The sequence below is a fragment of the Musca domestica genome, unplaced genomic scaffold, assembly GCF_030504385.1.
Source record: "Musca domestica strain aabys unplaced genomic scaffold, Musca_domestica.polishedcontigs.V.1.1 36, whole genome shotgun sequence".
In the NCBI taxonomy this organism is placed as follows: Eukaryota; Metazoa; Arthropoda; class Insecta; order Diptera; family Muscidae; genus Musca; species Musca domestica.
The window spans coordinates 3,617,375-3,632,444 of NW_026712318.1; the positions used below are offsets into that span (position 1 = coordinate 3,617,375).

A 15,070-nucleotide genomic window follows, 5' to 3' on the forward strand; every position below is an offset into this window, starting at 1 on the left:
AACCTGAAGTTGATCAGCATAAGACATTCGCAGCAATACATCTGAGTGCGGCTCCCTAGGCATAAGCATATTTGGACGTGGAAATTGACCAACATTCGCTGCTTTTTGGTGTAGTGCGTGGTTGTGTGAGGAAGTTGACGGGCATTGTTGTCATCGTCGTCGAAAAAATTGTTGCGATATAATTGTCAATTCCAGCGTAGAAGGAGAAGGAGTGGTGGGACGGGATATGTTTGTATGCGCACACACACCCACACACACAGAGACACACAGATTTATACATAAGAGACAATTTTTACACGATGCATGATGATTTCAATTGAGCGATTGATGCAGGATGATTGTAGTATGCAATTGCACGTAATACGACAGGACAGGACAAAATCACAATGAATGTCAAAAAATAAAGATAAAGAGATAAAAAATATATTTGTTTATTTCAATGTAACACAAGTACGTCATTATTATTATTATACTACTGAGAATATTAACAAAAAGAAATCGGAAGTCATTATACCCTACAACACTATGTGTTGGGGGTATTATTAGTTTGATTGGGCCAAAAATTATGTAACACCTCGAAATATTGGTTTCCCACATAGGAAAGTATATGTATATAGATTTTCCTACCTCGCCGAGCTGAGTCGATCTAACTTTGTATGTCCGTCCGCCCATATTAATTTTTAATCACTCTACAGATAGCAATTATGGCCCGATCTTCACGAAATTTAGAATGGTGGTGGTGCCAGGGCCAGAATAAAAGCCTATTGCTTTTGGAGATGATCACAAAATATTTAGGGGTTAAAATGAACCATAAACAGAAAAAATTTTCTGATCACACAATTGAAGCCAAACGACATGCCTGAGAAGAGAATTAAGGACAGGGAAGAATTCTAGAATTTTGGATGACCATTGGATTATATTTAGCGGTAAAATGGACCATAACAACTAAAAGCACGGCGGAGTACGTAAATATTGGGCAAATATCCCTGGTCAAAATGCTTAGGGTAATACCTGAGCCCTGCCCACTCCGTGACATAATTGAGAAAGCGAAATCTTCCAAAAAGAATTTGGACATAAGGGGGCTACAACATATTGTAGTATTGTAGGGTATCTCATGGTCGGTCTCGAACGACTACAGCCTTTGCTTACTTGTTTTTTCAAAAAGGGGATTATTTTCTGCTTTGAATTTTAAGGATTTATAAAATTGAAATTTTGAAATCCATCAGAGTATTAAAGAAAAATATATAGGTCTATTAGGCATTTTATAGAAGCTCTGTTAATGGTCGTCCATATCCATAGAAGACCTGTTGAAGGTCTTCCGACTATAGAAAACCTGTTGAAGGACTTCTGACTACAGAAGGCCGCTTTAATGTCTCCTGCCTATAGAAAACCTGTTAAAGGTCTCTTGTCTATAGAAAACCTAAAAGGTCTTCTGACTATAGAAGACCCATTGAAAGTCTTGTGGCTAGAGAACGCATTCGGTTCTTCTGACAAATAGCATTTATTTTTGTATTCATTATTTAGAGGACTTTTAGAAAAATAAACACCAAGAATTTGTTATTGCTCTCATTTCTAAGCCACTCGTCAGACAGCTGTTAAAATTATCCCAGTGACAGCTCATTATAATTTTTACAAGCGTATAAAAGCATTTTGGTGAGAATTTTCCAGAAAAAGTTATTCGTGATGGAATTCAGGCGTGATAGTGTGATTTCTTTATATTTGGCTGGAAAACTACAAGTGGCTATCGTTAGACCACTCCTGAACATATCGCAATATTCCATTCGGCAAATATTTAAATGAGCTCGGGATAAAGCCATTGAATTTCCAAAAAGTGCAAGAGAAATAGACTCAAAAGAGCTAAAGAGTTGCTTCGCTTATTCGGGCTTATTTCTTCATTTCCTTATCTTCTCTCTATTCTATTCTCGTATTTTCCTAATTAGGATGAACACAATGCCCCAAAAGTTCTACGAGTGGAGTGGTAGGTTTTTCTTACAACCGCGCATCCTTTAACGTAACCTAACCTAACCTAACATTCGGGCAGCATGTGACGGCTTCATTGGCCGTTTGAAGGCCATAATTCGTGCCAAAGGTGACCAATTCGAACAAATTTAAACTTATTCTAAAATTTGATGCTATTTCCGACATTTTTTGCTATCATTCAATAAAATTTAAAAAAAAAATAAAAAATTATGGCGTTTGATTTGTTGCAGTTTTTTTATCTCACCCTGATATGGGAGTTATATCAAAATTTTGACCGATTATTTCCAATTTCAATAGGCTTCGTCCTTGAGCTAAACAAACGATTTGTGCAAAATACCATCTCGATGGGACTATAAATACGACCTGTACTTTGTTTACAAAAATACATGGGCAGACAGACGGACGGACATGTATAAATCGACTCGACTCGACTCAAAAGGAATTATGGGTCTAACTCGCTTCCTTCTCTATGTTACAAGAAAAAAATGCACAAAGACATAATACCCTGACCACAGTGTAGTATAGGGTATAAAAATCTATTTTATAAACCAAAAAATTGGTTGCAGAAAGAACATAAAAGCGATCATTTTAAGATTTTCGACAACATTTACCAAGACGTTGTCTCTTTGCCTACAATCGCGGGTTCCTAAGGAAATTTTCCAAGGACAAGCAAAAGAAACCTAACCTAACTATTTTTTTAACCAAATATATTGGTACTAGCCATAATCATGGGTTATTATTAATATTTTTCCTAACAGAGCATCACAAGAAAGTTTTTTTCTCTGCTTTAGACCTTGAGTTCTTAGGGATATTCTTCAAGGGCAAGCAAAAGCAACTTCTTCACCCACAAAGTATTAATTGTATAACCCAAAAATCAGCTCTAACTGTTTAATTACATGGTTTCTTAATATTATTATTACATTTTTTATTTTGTTAATATTCTCGTAGATATAATTCTTTTTTTGTAAATTTTACACAAACTCACGTGGTAGTTGAAATCCGGCCTCTGGTGGTTGCGGCTGTGGGGGCAAAGGCAAATGTAAATGAGTATGAGAATGCGCATGTGCATGATATTCTCTCGTCAATCGTATCTGAAAATTTATAGTTTCAAAACAAAAAAAAAAAGAAAGAGGGTACGTGGCGAATTTCCAGTTTTAGTGTCATGGTGTTTCACAAAAAGTAGAGAGAAAGAGATCAAGAAATGTTTGATTTTGAAAATCATTTCAATTTCTTACATTATGAGAAGAGAACATGACAACAAACGGCTCAAGAAGTAGGAGGCTTTTGTGAGGAGTCTATTTTTTATTGCAATTAATTGAATTTGTTTGTTTTGAAATTGGTTAAGAAAAAGCAGCACTGGATATTCAAACATTGGATGAGATTAAAAAGTTAAACAAAGTGCATTTGGGTTAATTTGGTATGCCGAAAGGAGAACAATGGAATTGTTTGCTGTTAAACATTGAATGTTATTTATTATTTGGCAATTATGAGAATTTTATTTTTTTTACGGAAATGTGGTTAATCTGCTGTTTGTTAAAGAACAATGAAATTGTCTGAATTGTTAATAATGAGAAAATGACACAAAATTTAGTTGTATTTTTCAAAAATTTTCACAAAAACAATTTAAAACTGGTGGCAAAAAATAGTGTCGCGGGACTTGTTTTTATTTTTCGTTTCATTTTTTTTTGGTAGTGTTGGTGGTTAATTCGCAAAAAATAAAAACACAAATTGTTTCATTTATTAGAGTTCCAAATACGATTGAGTGATTGAATGATTGCTGATATATGTAACATTTTTTTTTTGGTTTTTGGTTTTTCATATAATATTTACAACAATTAATACTGTGAGACTTATATAATTATAAACAAAACAAATGAATGAAATGTAAGTAAAAAAATTGTATCCATATTTTTTGTTACTTTTTTAAGTAATAATAATTACTTACCATATGTTCACTGGGATCGAGGCCAACATGATGTGGTGGTATACCCAAACGTTCTCTTTCAATTTGTGATATGGCTGCCGGATTTGGATATAGGGGAAACTGTGAGGGATGTATACCACTGTAAAGGGGGAAAGAGAAACAGAGATGATTAAAATAGCGAATGGACTACTAGCGGAGACATAATGGTGTACTTTATGGCCTCTGGGACCATCTAATCTACAGCGGTCCTGGGTCTCTGGGCCCATCTACGCTATAGTAGAAGGCATCTAGGTGCAACTACTCAAGATTAGATGGTCTCTGGGCGCATCTAATCAACCGTAGATGATTTCTGAACGCATCTACTTTGCCGTAGATGGTCTCGGGGAATATCTACTCTACCGTAGATGGTCTCGGGGTTCATCTACTCTACCGTAGATTGTCACTGGTTGCATCTACTCTACAGTAGAGGACCTCTGGGTCCACCTACTGTAAAGTAGATGATCTCTGGGTCCACCTACTCCACAGTAGATGACCTCTGGGACCATCTACTTTACAGTAGATGACCTCTGGGACCATCTACTTTACAGTAGATGACCTCTGGGACCATCTACTTTACAGTAGATGACCTCTGGGACCATCTACATTACAGTAGATGACCTCTGGGTCCATTTACTCTACAGTAGATGACCTCTGGGTCCATCTACTCTACAGTAGATGACCTCTGGGTCCATCTACTCTACAGTGGATGACCTCTGGGTCCATTTACTCTACAGTAGATGACCTCTGGGTCCATCTACTCTACAGTAGATGACCTCTGGGTCCATCTACTCTACAGTAGATGACCTCTGGGTCCATCTACTCTACAGTAGATGGCCTCTGGGTCCATCTACTCTACAGTGGATGACCTCTGGGTCCATTTACTCTACAGTAGATGACCTCTGGGTCCATTTACTCTACAGTAGATGACCTCTGGGTCCATCTACTCTACAGTGGATGACCTCTGGGTCCATTTACTCTACAGTAGATGACCTCTGGGTCCATCTACTCTACAGTGGATGACCTCTGGGTCCATTTACTCTACAGTAGATGACCTCTGGGTCCATTTACTCTACAGTAGATGACCGCCGAGTCCATCTACTCCACAGAAGATGACCTCTGGGTCCATCTACCCTACATTAGATGACTGCTGGGTCCATCTACTCTACAGTAGATGACTGCTGGGTCCATCTACTCTACAGTAGATGACCGCTGGGTCCATCTACTCTACAGGATATTCATAGTATATGACATCTGGGTCCATCTATTCTGCAGCTGATGGCCTCTGGGTTCATATACACTGCAGTAAATGGTCTGTGGGCCCATCTACTATACAGTAGATGGGTCTGGATTTTAATGGGTCTGTATTTTAAATACATTTTCTTCCGAGCAATTAGGGACATGTTTATAGTCTGTAAGGATATTTTTTCACACACACACACATACCGTCTATAATATTCCATCCAATGTGGATCTAAACGTGATTGGCCAGCAGCTGCAGCAGCTTGTGCGTTTTTAAGCTCTTCCAGTTCTCTGAAATTTAATAAAGCAATTTTGGATTATAAATCAAGTTGAATTGAAATTAAAAAAACGCTAAACAACGCATGAAATGACAATGAGTAATTAACTAATGGCATTATATAAATAAAAAAGACTACAAAACATGCACAAAAATATATAAAAAATAACAAAGAATAAAAAATGAAGATATAAGCATAATATTTTAGTATTCAGAAACATATAAATATATGAAGAAAAATAATGTGGTTTTGGGAGAGACGGACGAATGATTTTTTTTTTTTTTTTTATTTTACATTCTCGTCTCACCCATAAATTTATGGTATGTTTTTGTATGACGATTCGAAAGTAAACTGGAAAAAAATCACCATCTCCTTGCATATTTTTATTTTATTAAAAAAATACTAAAATGGAATTGGCGTATATCTTTCGAACTCACTTTCGTATCGCAATAAGAAAGGACATTTTTTCTCTCCTAAAAATATCATTTTATATTCTTTATATAATCGTCCATTTAAATGTAAGCAAAAAAACAGTACAAATTAAATTAAAGCAAACCAAAAAAAAGTAAAGCAAAGCAAATGATTTTTTAAACAAGCAATGATATGATGAAGCGCAGAATGAAATTCTGTTCTTAATAATTATAAATGTATTGAATATTTAATGTATTTATTGTATGTACCTTTCTCTACTGTACATGGGTCCCATTGGATGATGATAGGGTACCATCTGTTCAACAGGACTGAAATTATTGGAAACAATTTTTATTAACAATTACAACAATGGCGTTTAATTCTAAATATTTTTGTATCGATGTGACTCTGTATCGATGTGACTCGAACAAATGCAAATAAGAGATTAACAATCGTATATAGAAAATAGATAGATGTTCTACTAGAATAAGAGTAAAAAATAAATCAATATTAAATAGAGCTCAAAACTAATAACACAGAATATACAAATAAGACTTAATTTGTCAAAATTAGAAAAATACTTTATAAGTCTGAAGGCAGTATCTCTGCCATTTTGTAACAAAAATCTGAATATAAACATATTATTTTTGAAGAGAATTGTAATTCAAATTTGTGCTGTGGCGTCAAAAAAATAATTATTTAAAAATACGGAAATTTTCGTACAGTATCTTCTGGCATATGATTATGCTGACGTAAGGGAAGAACCTGCGTCTCTACCCCTTCTTCATCCTTGCAGTAGTAGGAATCACTCCTAGTCCATTTTAGGTTCAATTATCTGATACTACAGTGATCAGTCAATATGCCTACCGCGTTTCTTAGATCACACCTACTAACTAACCGATTGATTGAGAACTTTGGAATCAATTCCACCAAACGAGGCACCCAAAGATATTAGCAGATAAATCAATAGTCGCAACTTATCAGTACTTCATTGATCACCAGAAGACAAAGCTGGAGGGGGAGTAATCCTTCTCTCTGCTGACAGTCTTCCTAATCAAGTTTTTCTGCTTTTTAGCATTTTTCCAATCCACTCCTAGAGGATAGAGGAAATACCAGAGGTATGGAGAGCAATGAGGATCAACCCCGGCTTCACATTTTTAAAATCCAGATGGTACTGCAAGATGGCCAATACCCACTCAGATGAAATTTGCAACATAGCAGGTATTATACCACTATCAAGACCAGGAGTCTTGAAGGATGAGTCTCTCATCTTCCGCTGTTTATTGATATATAGACCAGAGCTTGTCCCCATATCATAATACCGCTCTATACTACCTTTGGGGTTTGGGGTCCTTCAACAAAATCGGGCACCATTATCCACTTCCTCTGTAGAGCCTTCTCTAACTCACTTATGTTAAACCTTCTCTAACTCACTTTTATACTTATTAAAGTCTGCCATATAGACGTTTCAATAAGCACTGTAAAGATTATAACAAAGGTTGAATAAATTGAAAATGGTTGAGCTGTACTGCTTCTGTTATATGACTTTGCTGCTACGTGGCATTTAGTCCACCAGAGTGGCTGGGATTTTTTTTCTAAAATTTTTAATATCTTGAACGAAAGACTTTGGTGAGAATATTCTAAGTTCAGTCGAAGTCATTGGATTATTACAGATCTCGAGGATATCTCAACTTGAACTTAAGACTTGGAGTTAATTCTATTCTTCCTTAGAAAGTAGTAACTTGAAAGAATATTTCAATGATTTGAAAAAGAACACTTATCAGATAACTTCCAGTTGCTTACAGCATTGGAAAAGTTTCAAAGTGTGATTAGAGAAGATATTGATTAGTAATTTTAAAAGGGATAGAAAGGTCTAACGAGTGGGTATCGTAGGCCAAAATATCGTTATCTAATATAGCTTACTTATTATTAGCTGTAGATCCCTTACTCTAAGTCTATTGCTAAATAGCCTCGGATTTATATAGCAAATGCTCAATCACTTTAACCTGCGATAGATCATATATTTTTCTTCCCTCTGTAATAAACCCTAAGAAGTGTTCTATAGAATGAAGAGTTTTGAGTAGGTCTCCTGTAAACAGATAGGAATTCTACAGATAGAAAATATGTAACTAAGTCTTCAATTGATAGTGAGGTATTTTATAAAAAGAAAAATCGGCTTGGACTTCACTCTAGATTTAAGATCTCCAAAGAGATCACAATTTCTGATTTTTGATCAATTTGATTGAAATCTCTACAAAGCAAAACACATACACACACTTCGGAATTACAAAATCATATACATTTTATAAAACCTATAATCAAACTAAAACAAACAACTAAATGAAAATTAAAATCAAAACATTTCACAACATACCTGAAGCCAACGTGTGGTCTGGCATATTCGGATAATTGTCGCAGGGCTGGGGTGTCACTGTATGGAGGTTTAAGTTCCGCTTTAAGTTTAGCTTGTTGTGCCGCCTGTTGAGCAGCAACAGCTTGTTGCTGTTGTTGTTGCTGCTGCATTTGTTGTTGCTATGGCAGATTCAGGGAAAAAGAAAGGCGTTTAAATAAAAATATATACAAATAAAATTCGGTTAGAACGAACCTGTCGTCTTTCACGCTCCTTCTCAGCTAATTTACGATCACGATCTTCACGTTTTCGAGCCAATTTAGAATCGGCAACTGGTTTGAATATCAAATCTGTTCTGGTACATGAATTGTAATCACCGCGATCAATATGGCGTACGAAACTGAAAAAATGAGGGAGAAACATTAAAAACAACTCCTTGCTAAAAATCACAATCTTGTCATGCTTACATAGCTGATTGGGATCGATGGCATTCGGTATCGTCGGGCTTGGCTTCAGGACTAGGACCACGCGGTATATTGTGTGTTGGACTAGGTATTTCCGGTTCCGGATCCGGCTCAATTTCAATGGGCACTACAACAAATAAAAAAATCAGTCAAATGAAAAAATATTACATCCCATTTATAAAAAAATATCAAAAACTCACGTGGCTCTGTGGGATGATGATGGGGCTGAGGAGGTCCTACCAAACCAGAGCTGGCCGAATGAGCGTGTGCTCGCAAAGCATCCATATGCGATGTGGGCTGCATCATGTGTGGTGGTTTGCCCACTTCCTGGAACGGCGAAACATGCGGCGGTGGTGGATAGCCAGGAATATGAGAGCCTGGATATCCAGCTGGTGGTAGACCGGTAGGCGTTGTTTGTTGACCTGGTGGTCCCGATGGCCCACCATTACCATTATTGTTGCTCTGTGGTGTCTTTGGTGTTGGCGGTTTATTTTGTTGTTGCTGCTGCTGTTGGTGTTGCTGTTGTTGATGTTGCTGCTGCTGTTGTTGCTGCTGTTGTTGTTGCTGCTGCTGCTGCTGTTGCTGCTGCTGTTGTTGTTGCTGCTGCTGTTGATGCTGCAGATGTTGTTGCTGTTGTTGATGTTGCAAATGTTGCTGTTGTTGTTGCTGCTGCTGCTGAGCTTGCTGTTGCTGCATTTGTTGCTGTTTTTGTTTTTCAACAGCAGCCGCCAGTGCAGGATCATCCGGCCGTGTCGGTGGTGGACCTTGCAAACCGGGATGATGTGCCGCAGCCATCACTGCCTGTTCTAAAGATCCACCCGGACCCGGTGGTTTGATGTACGCAGGGAAACCGGGTCCATACGGACCATAACCATAGGGCGAATTAAACGGACTATGATGATGCGGTGAATAGAACATGGAGGGGTGCAGTAGCGGATGTGGATATGGAGATTGTCCCGGATGTACCCCGATTGGTGGCATTCCAGCCCCAGCAGGTAAAAGCGGCAACGGCAGTGGCATTTGAGGATGGCGTATCACAGGCGGAGATGCACCCGGTCGCAAATGGGGTGGAGGCGATGCTCCCAATCCACGTTGACCAGACTGCGGTCCGTACATTTTACTCAGTGGACTGGCCATTAGACCGGAAGCACTCGATACCGGTGGCGGTGTCATGTGCGGCGATTGCTGGCGCAGCAGGGCGTGCCTATCACGTTCAGCCACCGCCGCAGCAGCTGCCGAAAGGGCCGACGACGAAGGATGGTGGCTAAGCGGGGATTGTGGCACCGGATGCAAGGGACTTTGCCGACTAAGACTGCCCACACTTGATGCCGGCGACGAGGAACGATGAGCTCCTCCTGCCGATGTATTCAAGCCACTGGGAGTTCCCGAATTACTACTACCACCACCGGGATGTGGTGGTCCCCCAAGTGATCCACCCGGACCGCCAGCAGCCGAGTTGTTGGAAACACTGGGACTGGCTCGACTAAATGCGGACGATGGAACAGTGCTGGTTGTCGACATAGAGGTAGCTGCAGAAACTGGAGGAGGATTGGAGCCATGTGTGGGCATTGGTCCACTGGCTGAAGAGACTGGTGGTGGTTGCGCCGATTGCATGTGTGACGCTGGTGGCGTTCTCCGACTAAGGCCTGATTCAGGCAAACTATTCAGTGATGGTGGTCCAGCCAACAATGCCAAAGGACCTGCTCCAGGTCCCAAACCGGCAAGAGAATGTGGAAGCATGTGATGTGCAGCATGCGCCGGATGACCAGGTGGCAAGTGAGCCAAATGGGGATGAATGGGCATGGGATGCCCAATGAGACCAGGAGGAACATTGCTGGCCAAACCCGGCAATGGAGATGTACGATGGGTATGTGGTGACTGCTGCGGTGGTGGTCCAATTGATGACGATGGCTGTGAAGTCGGTGGATCACGTAATTGTGAGGATTGAGGACCGGCACCACCGCTGGACCTGTCTTCGTGCAAGCCAAGGCGCTGTGGTTGTGGCTGAGCTGGTGATGGAGTTCGCACGGTACCCGAGGAAAGTTGAGACTGCTGAGATTGCTGACCATGTGGTCCCAAACCATGACCGGATAGTGAGAGGGGTGGACCATTACGTGGATCGTGATTTTGCAATGACAGCGGAATAGGGGCATGCGGATGCATTGGTCCGCCGGCTCCAGGTGGCAGCTCGGCATGCGGTCTATGCAATTGCGGCAAATGGCCAGGAGGCAAATGTTGAGGATGCATTCCTGACGGAGCCATTGAGGAAATACTGTGCGGAGGTCCAGAACCACTAACCGATGTAGGTGGTGCAGAAGAGGATGCCAGATAACTGGGATGGTGTAAACCTTGGGGTCCGCTGCCTCCGCTCGATGATGTCGGCGTGGGATGGTGTATTATTCCTTGAGACTGGGACCCGGGACCACCGCCTGGTGTGGAGCCTTGTGGAGGACCTGAACCAGGTGGTACCTGGCTTTGATGCGACGATGGTGGCATGGACAAGGGTCCGCCGTGAGGAGAAATCAAATTCTGTGGATGCATACCTGGCGGTAGACCGCCGCCAGCTGGCGATGGCATATGTGGTGAGGGATGGGGTGACTGGAATTGCTGTTGTGTTGAAGGCAGGGAACTACTATTACTGCTTTGGCTATCTTGTCCGGGAGTGGAACGAGCTGAAGCATCAATGGGACTTTCCGAAGGTGGGTATTTTAGGCCCACCTCATGTGGTCCACCGCTGCCATACGGCACGGGTTTGATTAAATTCTCGCCATATGGGGATGGTTTCAAACCTCCACCGGTACTCATGTCCGTGGGCGGTCCTTGCAGCGGTGGATATTTCAGATCTTGTGGACCATATTTTCCCACCATCGGATCGCCATATTTCATCATTAGGCCTGCAGCTGTTTCGAAGGGGGGCCGGGCCATCGGATGTTGCACTTGATGCTCATAATGAGGCTTGGGCATGGCAATGCCGGGTGGAGGTGTTGCGCCGGGTGGTTGGCCATGTGTTGGTGGAGGTGGCGGCTCCTGGGGACCGCCAATGAATTTATGTTGGGGAGGATTATCACTGGTAGGAGTTGCGGCGCTGCTTACTGGAGGCGGTCCCAGATTGGGAGGAGGATAACCTCCCTTTAGATCTTGTATCTTTGATGGAGCCTCACCCCCACCTCCATAAGGCTTACCCGATGACGGAGGTCCATGAGGCGACGAAAGATCTCCCGGAAATTTACCTGTGTGTGGATCAATCATGAATTTCATATCAAATTTACCAGCTGCTGTTGCGGCATGCATTTCCTGGCTGTATTTAAGAGATTCCATCGATTGTGGTGGTGGATATTTCAAATCCTGTGGAACAAACTTTCCTGGTTCGTATTTTATACCATCTGGGAATTTGTGTTCCAATTCACCAGGATATTTCTGTTGAGGCGGAGGATGTAAGGGGGGACCAGATGTTGGTGGAGGAGGACCACTATTGCTGTTGTTGGGCGGTGGCGGTCCATTGTTGTTGTCATTGGCCATAGATGAGGGTGGTAATGGTGGTGGCGGTTGATTTGCTTGCGTTGGTGGAGGTGCAAACTTAAGATGGCCACCCTCAACAATATATCCTGGTGGTGGCCCTCCAACAAGAGAGTGTTGTAAATGACTTGGCGGTGGCAGCTGTGGTGGGCCGCCGCCGCCGCCATCCGATCCATCTCCTCCTCTCTTGGTTGTAAGAGACATTGGTGCATGGGGACCACCTGGGTGGCCAGTTGGCGGAAGGCCCATAACTGGAGGTTTTATATCCTCACTTTTTACCTCAATCTTAACTTTGAGATCTTGAGGCTCATTGCTATTCTGATTGCAGACGGCATCCATAACGGCATCCTTTGGTTCCTTTTTGAAGTACATTACCTCCGGCATTATCGTTTGTGGCGGCTGTGGAGGTTGTGCCGACTGGACGGCACTCTGTGGAGGCGTTCCAATTTCCTGTTTCATGTTGGCCAGTTTCTTCAACATGTCTTTGGGCATATCGGTGTCCATCATTTCCAATTTACCAACTTCCATTTTACGATCGACAGATGCATTGAGTGCCTCGACCGTTGGCACCTTAAGCGGTGGCAGAGCAACTGGCGATTGTGCTGATGGATTGCCGCTGACAGCAACAGCAACTCCAGTTGCCTGTAGTGGTGTCGTCGTCGTCGTCGTCTTCGAGGGTGATATAGCTAAAGGATCTTCTTTGGGTGGTTTTATGTCTTTGAGACTGTTGCTGTCGGTGGTAACCGAAACCATGGCAGCGTTGGGCATTGATGATGGTGCCTGAATATTCGTCTCCTCGTCGACATTTTTGATTTTATCTTTAATGTCGGTTTCGGGTATTAATTGCTTGGTGTCTGCTTTCTGAATCACATTCTTATCGCTCTTGGCCGAATCAAGTTCGCTATTGCCACTACTGCTCTCTTCCTTGCTGGAAGTGGTGCTCTCTTTGCTGTCTTTGTTTGATTGCTGTTCGTTGGTATCGGTGTTGGTGGACTCGCCATCGTCCATGGCCGAATCGGAACGACTGTCTGAGTTAGTGCTTTCGACCGGGCTCTCGGCACGTTTGCGTTTATCCTTGGATATTGATATTGCGACTGTGGGTACGGGGGCACTGTTATCCGTTGACTCGTCCTGATTGTCAATGGTTGAGCTGCTGCCGGTGACAGAGCCCTCTGTGTCGTTTCGTTTCTTTTTGTTCGGTGTCTCTTGGCGGCCGGTTTTACGTTTATTCGCCGCACCTCCACCCTCCGATGCTGGTGGTTTTGTGGGTGTTTTGGGATTGTCCACCACTCCTCCCGCACCAGCAGCCCCCGCAGTGGCCGAGGCCGCAACATTGTCAGGCGTCTCGGAGCCACGTTTGGGCCGTTTGCCATTTGCTGTCGGCTGTGGCTGGGTGACCTGTGTCTGGTCACACTTGCCCGCTCCTCCCGTCGTCGTTTGTGGTTTGTTTCTCGTCCTCATTCTGGACGGTGATTCATCCCTTTTATGGGTCAAACTTGAATCGCTGTCGCACTCGCTTACGTCGTCCTCGGTCAGAGAACTGGTCTCTTCCTTGGTGACAACTGGCGAAGCGCGACCTTTGTCTGCGGCCGCCGTCGACGCCGTCGTCGTCGCCGTCGTTGTCGTCGTTGTCGAGGCAGATGCAGCAGATTGCGGTTCGGGTGTGTCCTCCTTTTTCGGAGGCGTATTGCTGGCCCGTGTAACACGATTGCGACGCAAAGCACTCTGGCGGCGTCTACGATGCGGGCGATTACTGTTGGCGCTGGGTGTCTTCTTCCACAAATAGTAGAACTCAACTAATTCCGGTGTCTCTTTGTGTGGCAATAAATCCTTTTGGATTCTAAAAAAATTCTTTCCAAATTGTCTCAGACCTTTAATGAATTTCTTAATTTCGTCTTCGCACCATTTCTTTTCGATGCTCTTTGTTAGGGGGGCTTTTACTAGTGCTTGCAATGCTTTACCGGGATCATAACCATTGTCGTGTAACTGAAAGAAACCAGAAAAAAAATGAAGTTAGTCTAAAGATTGATCTGAAATTTAAAAAAAAATAGATACTTTATAGGTGGCATTGGTAATGGGAAATATTTTTCCATCATCCATTTCGATGTAATACGAATAGGTTGAATAATATTCGTAACTGTTGCCGAGTGTGTTCTCTTCGTATTCCATTGTAGATTACGTAATATTTTCTTTCGAGAAGAAATGAATTTGTTTTCAAATCTTTTCCTGTCACCAGGCGCCGTTAGAAGCACATGACTGACAGATAGAGGTGAAACGTGTAAATTTAAATTTCGAAAATCATATAAACCATTACTCAATGTCTCCTCTTCTTTTGCAATGGACCCTAAAGATCAATATCTAACAAACTAGTCTTTTTTAATTCAAAAACAATTATTGTTTAAATAAAAATTTTCCAATATCAGATTACCAAAATAATTTGGACATAAATGATTTATAATTATCAGCGCTATCATTAAATATAATTACGGTTTTAATCAAAACGGTGCAGCTAGCACAGGTTTAAAATTTATTTGGTAATTTGGACGGGGATAGGAAACATGTATTTGTTTTATATTTTCAAGTTGTATTTTGAAGTTGAAAATTAAATATGTCATCTGAACAAAAGTATCGGATAGTGAATGAATATTATATATGAAGACTCCCAGAATAAGATGCGACTACTGGTGAATATAGAAAACTATCCATCCTTGGACCTATCTTTTACCATCGTCCTATAATGTAAGTCAAATTATCATGAATTCACAGTGACTCTGATAAAGTATGTAAATTATTTCCGGTAAGATTATTATTAATTATCAAAAATTGTATTTGATCTAAAGTATATTTCTCATATCTCTCCAGACTCAAC

General features: G+C 41.6%; 1 protein-coding gene across 19 annotated transcripts in view; it reads right to left on the minus strand.

Moving 5' to 3' along the window:
- Window positions 1-15,070, minus strand: part of LOC101889247 (arginine-glutamic acid dipeptide repeats protein) — a 109,097-nt gene that overhangs the window by 11,929 nt on the left and 82,098 nt on the right. For 12 of the 19 annotated variants that reach the window (XM_059126017.1, XM_059126030.1, XM_059126025.1 and 9 more), the window contains 9 exons: window positions 8,886-14,187; window positions 8,689-8,812; window positions 8,477-8,621; window positions 8,246-8,403; window positions 6,141-6,200; window positions 5,387-5,473; window positions 3,926-4,043; window positions 2,966-3,071; window positions 4-98 (listed from right to left, as the gene is read on the minus strand). In XM_059126017.1, the coding sequence (XP_058982000.1) occupies window positions 4-98; window positions 2,966-3,071; window positions 3,926-4,043; window positions 5,387-5,473; window positions 6,141-6,200; window positions 8,246-8,403; window positions 8,477-8,621; window positions 8,689-8,812; window positions 8,886-14,187 (6,195 nt within the window). The remainder of the gene's footprint in view (window positions 1-3; window positions 99-2,965; window positions 3,072-3,925; window positions 4,044-5,386; window positions 5,474-6,140; window positions 6,201-8,245; window positions 8,404-8,476; window positions 8,622-8,688; window positions 8,813-8,885; window positions 14,188-15,070) is intronic. The other 7 variants (XM_059126034.1, XM_059126028.1, XM_059126026.1 and 4 more) reach the window with 3 other exon arrangements.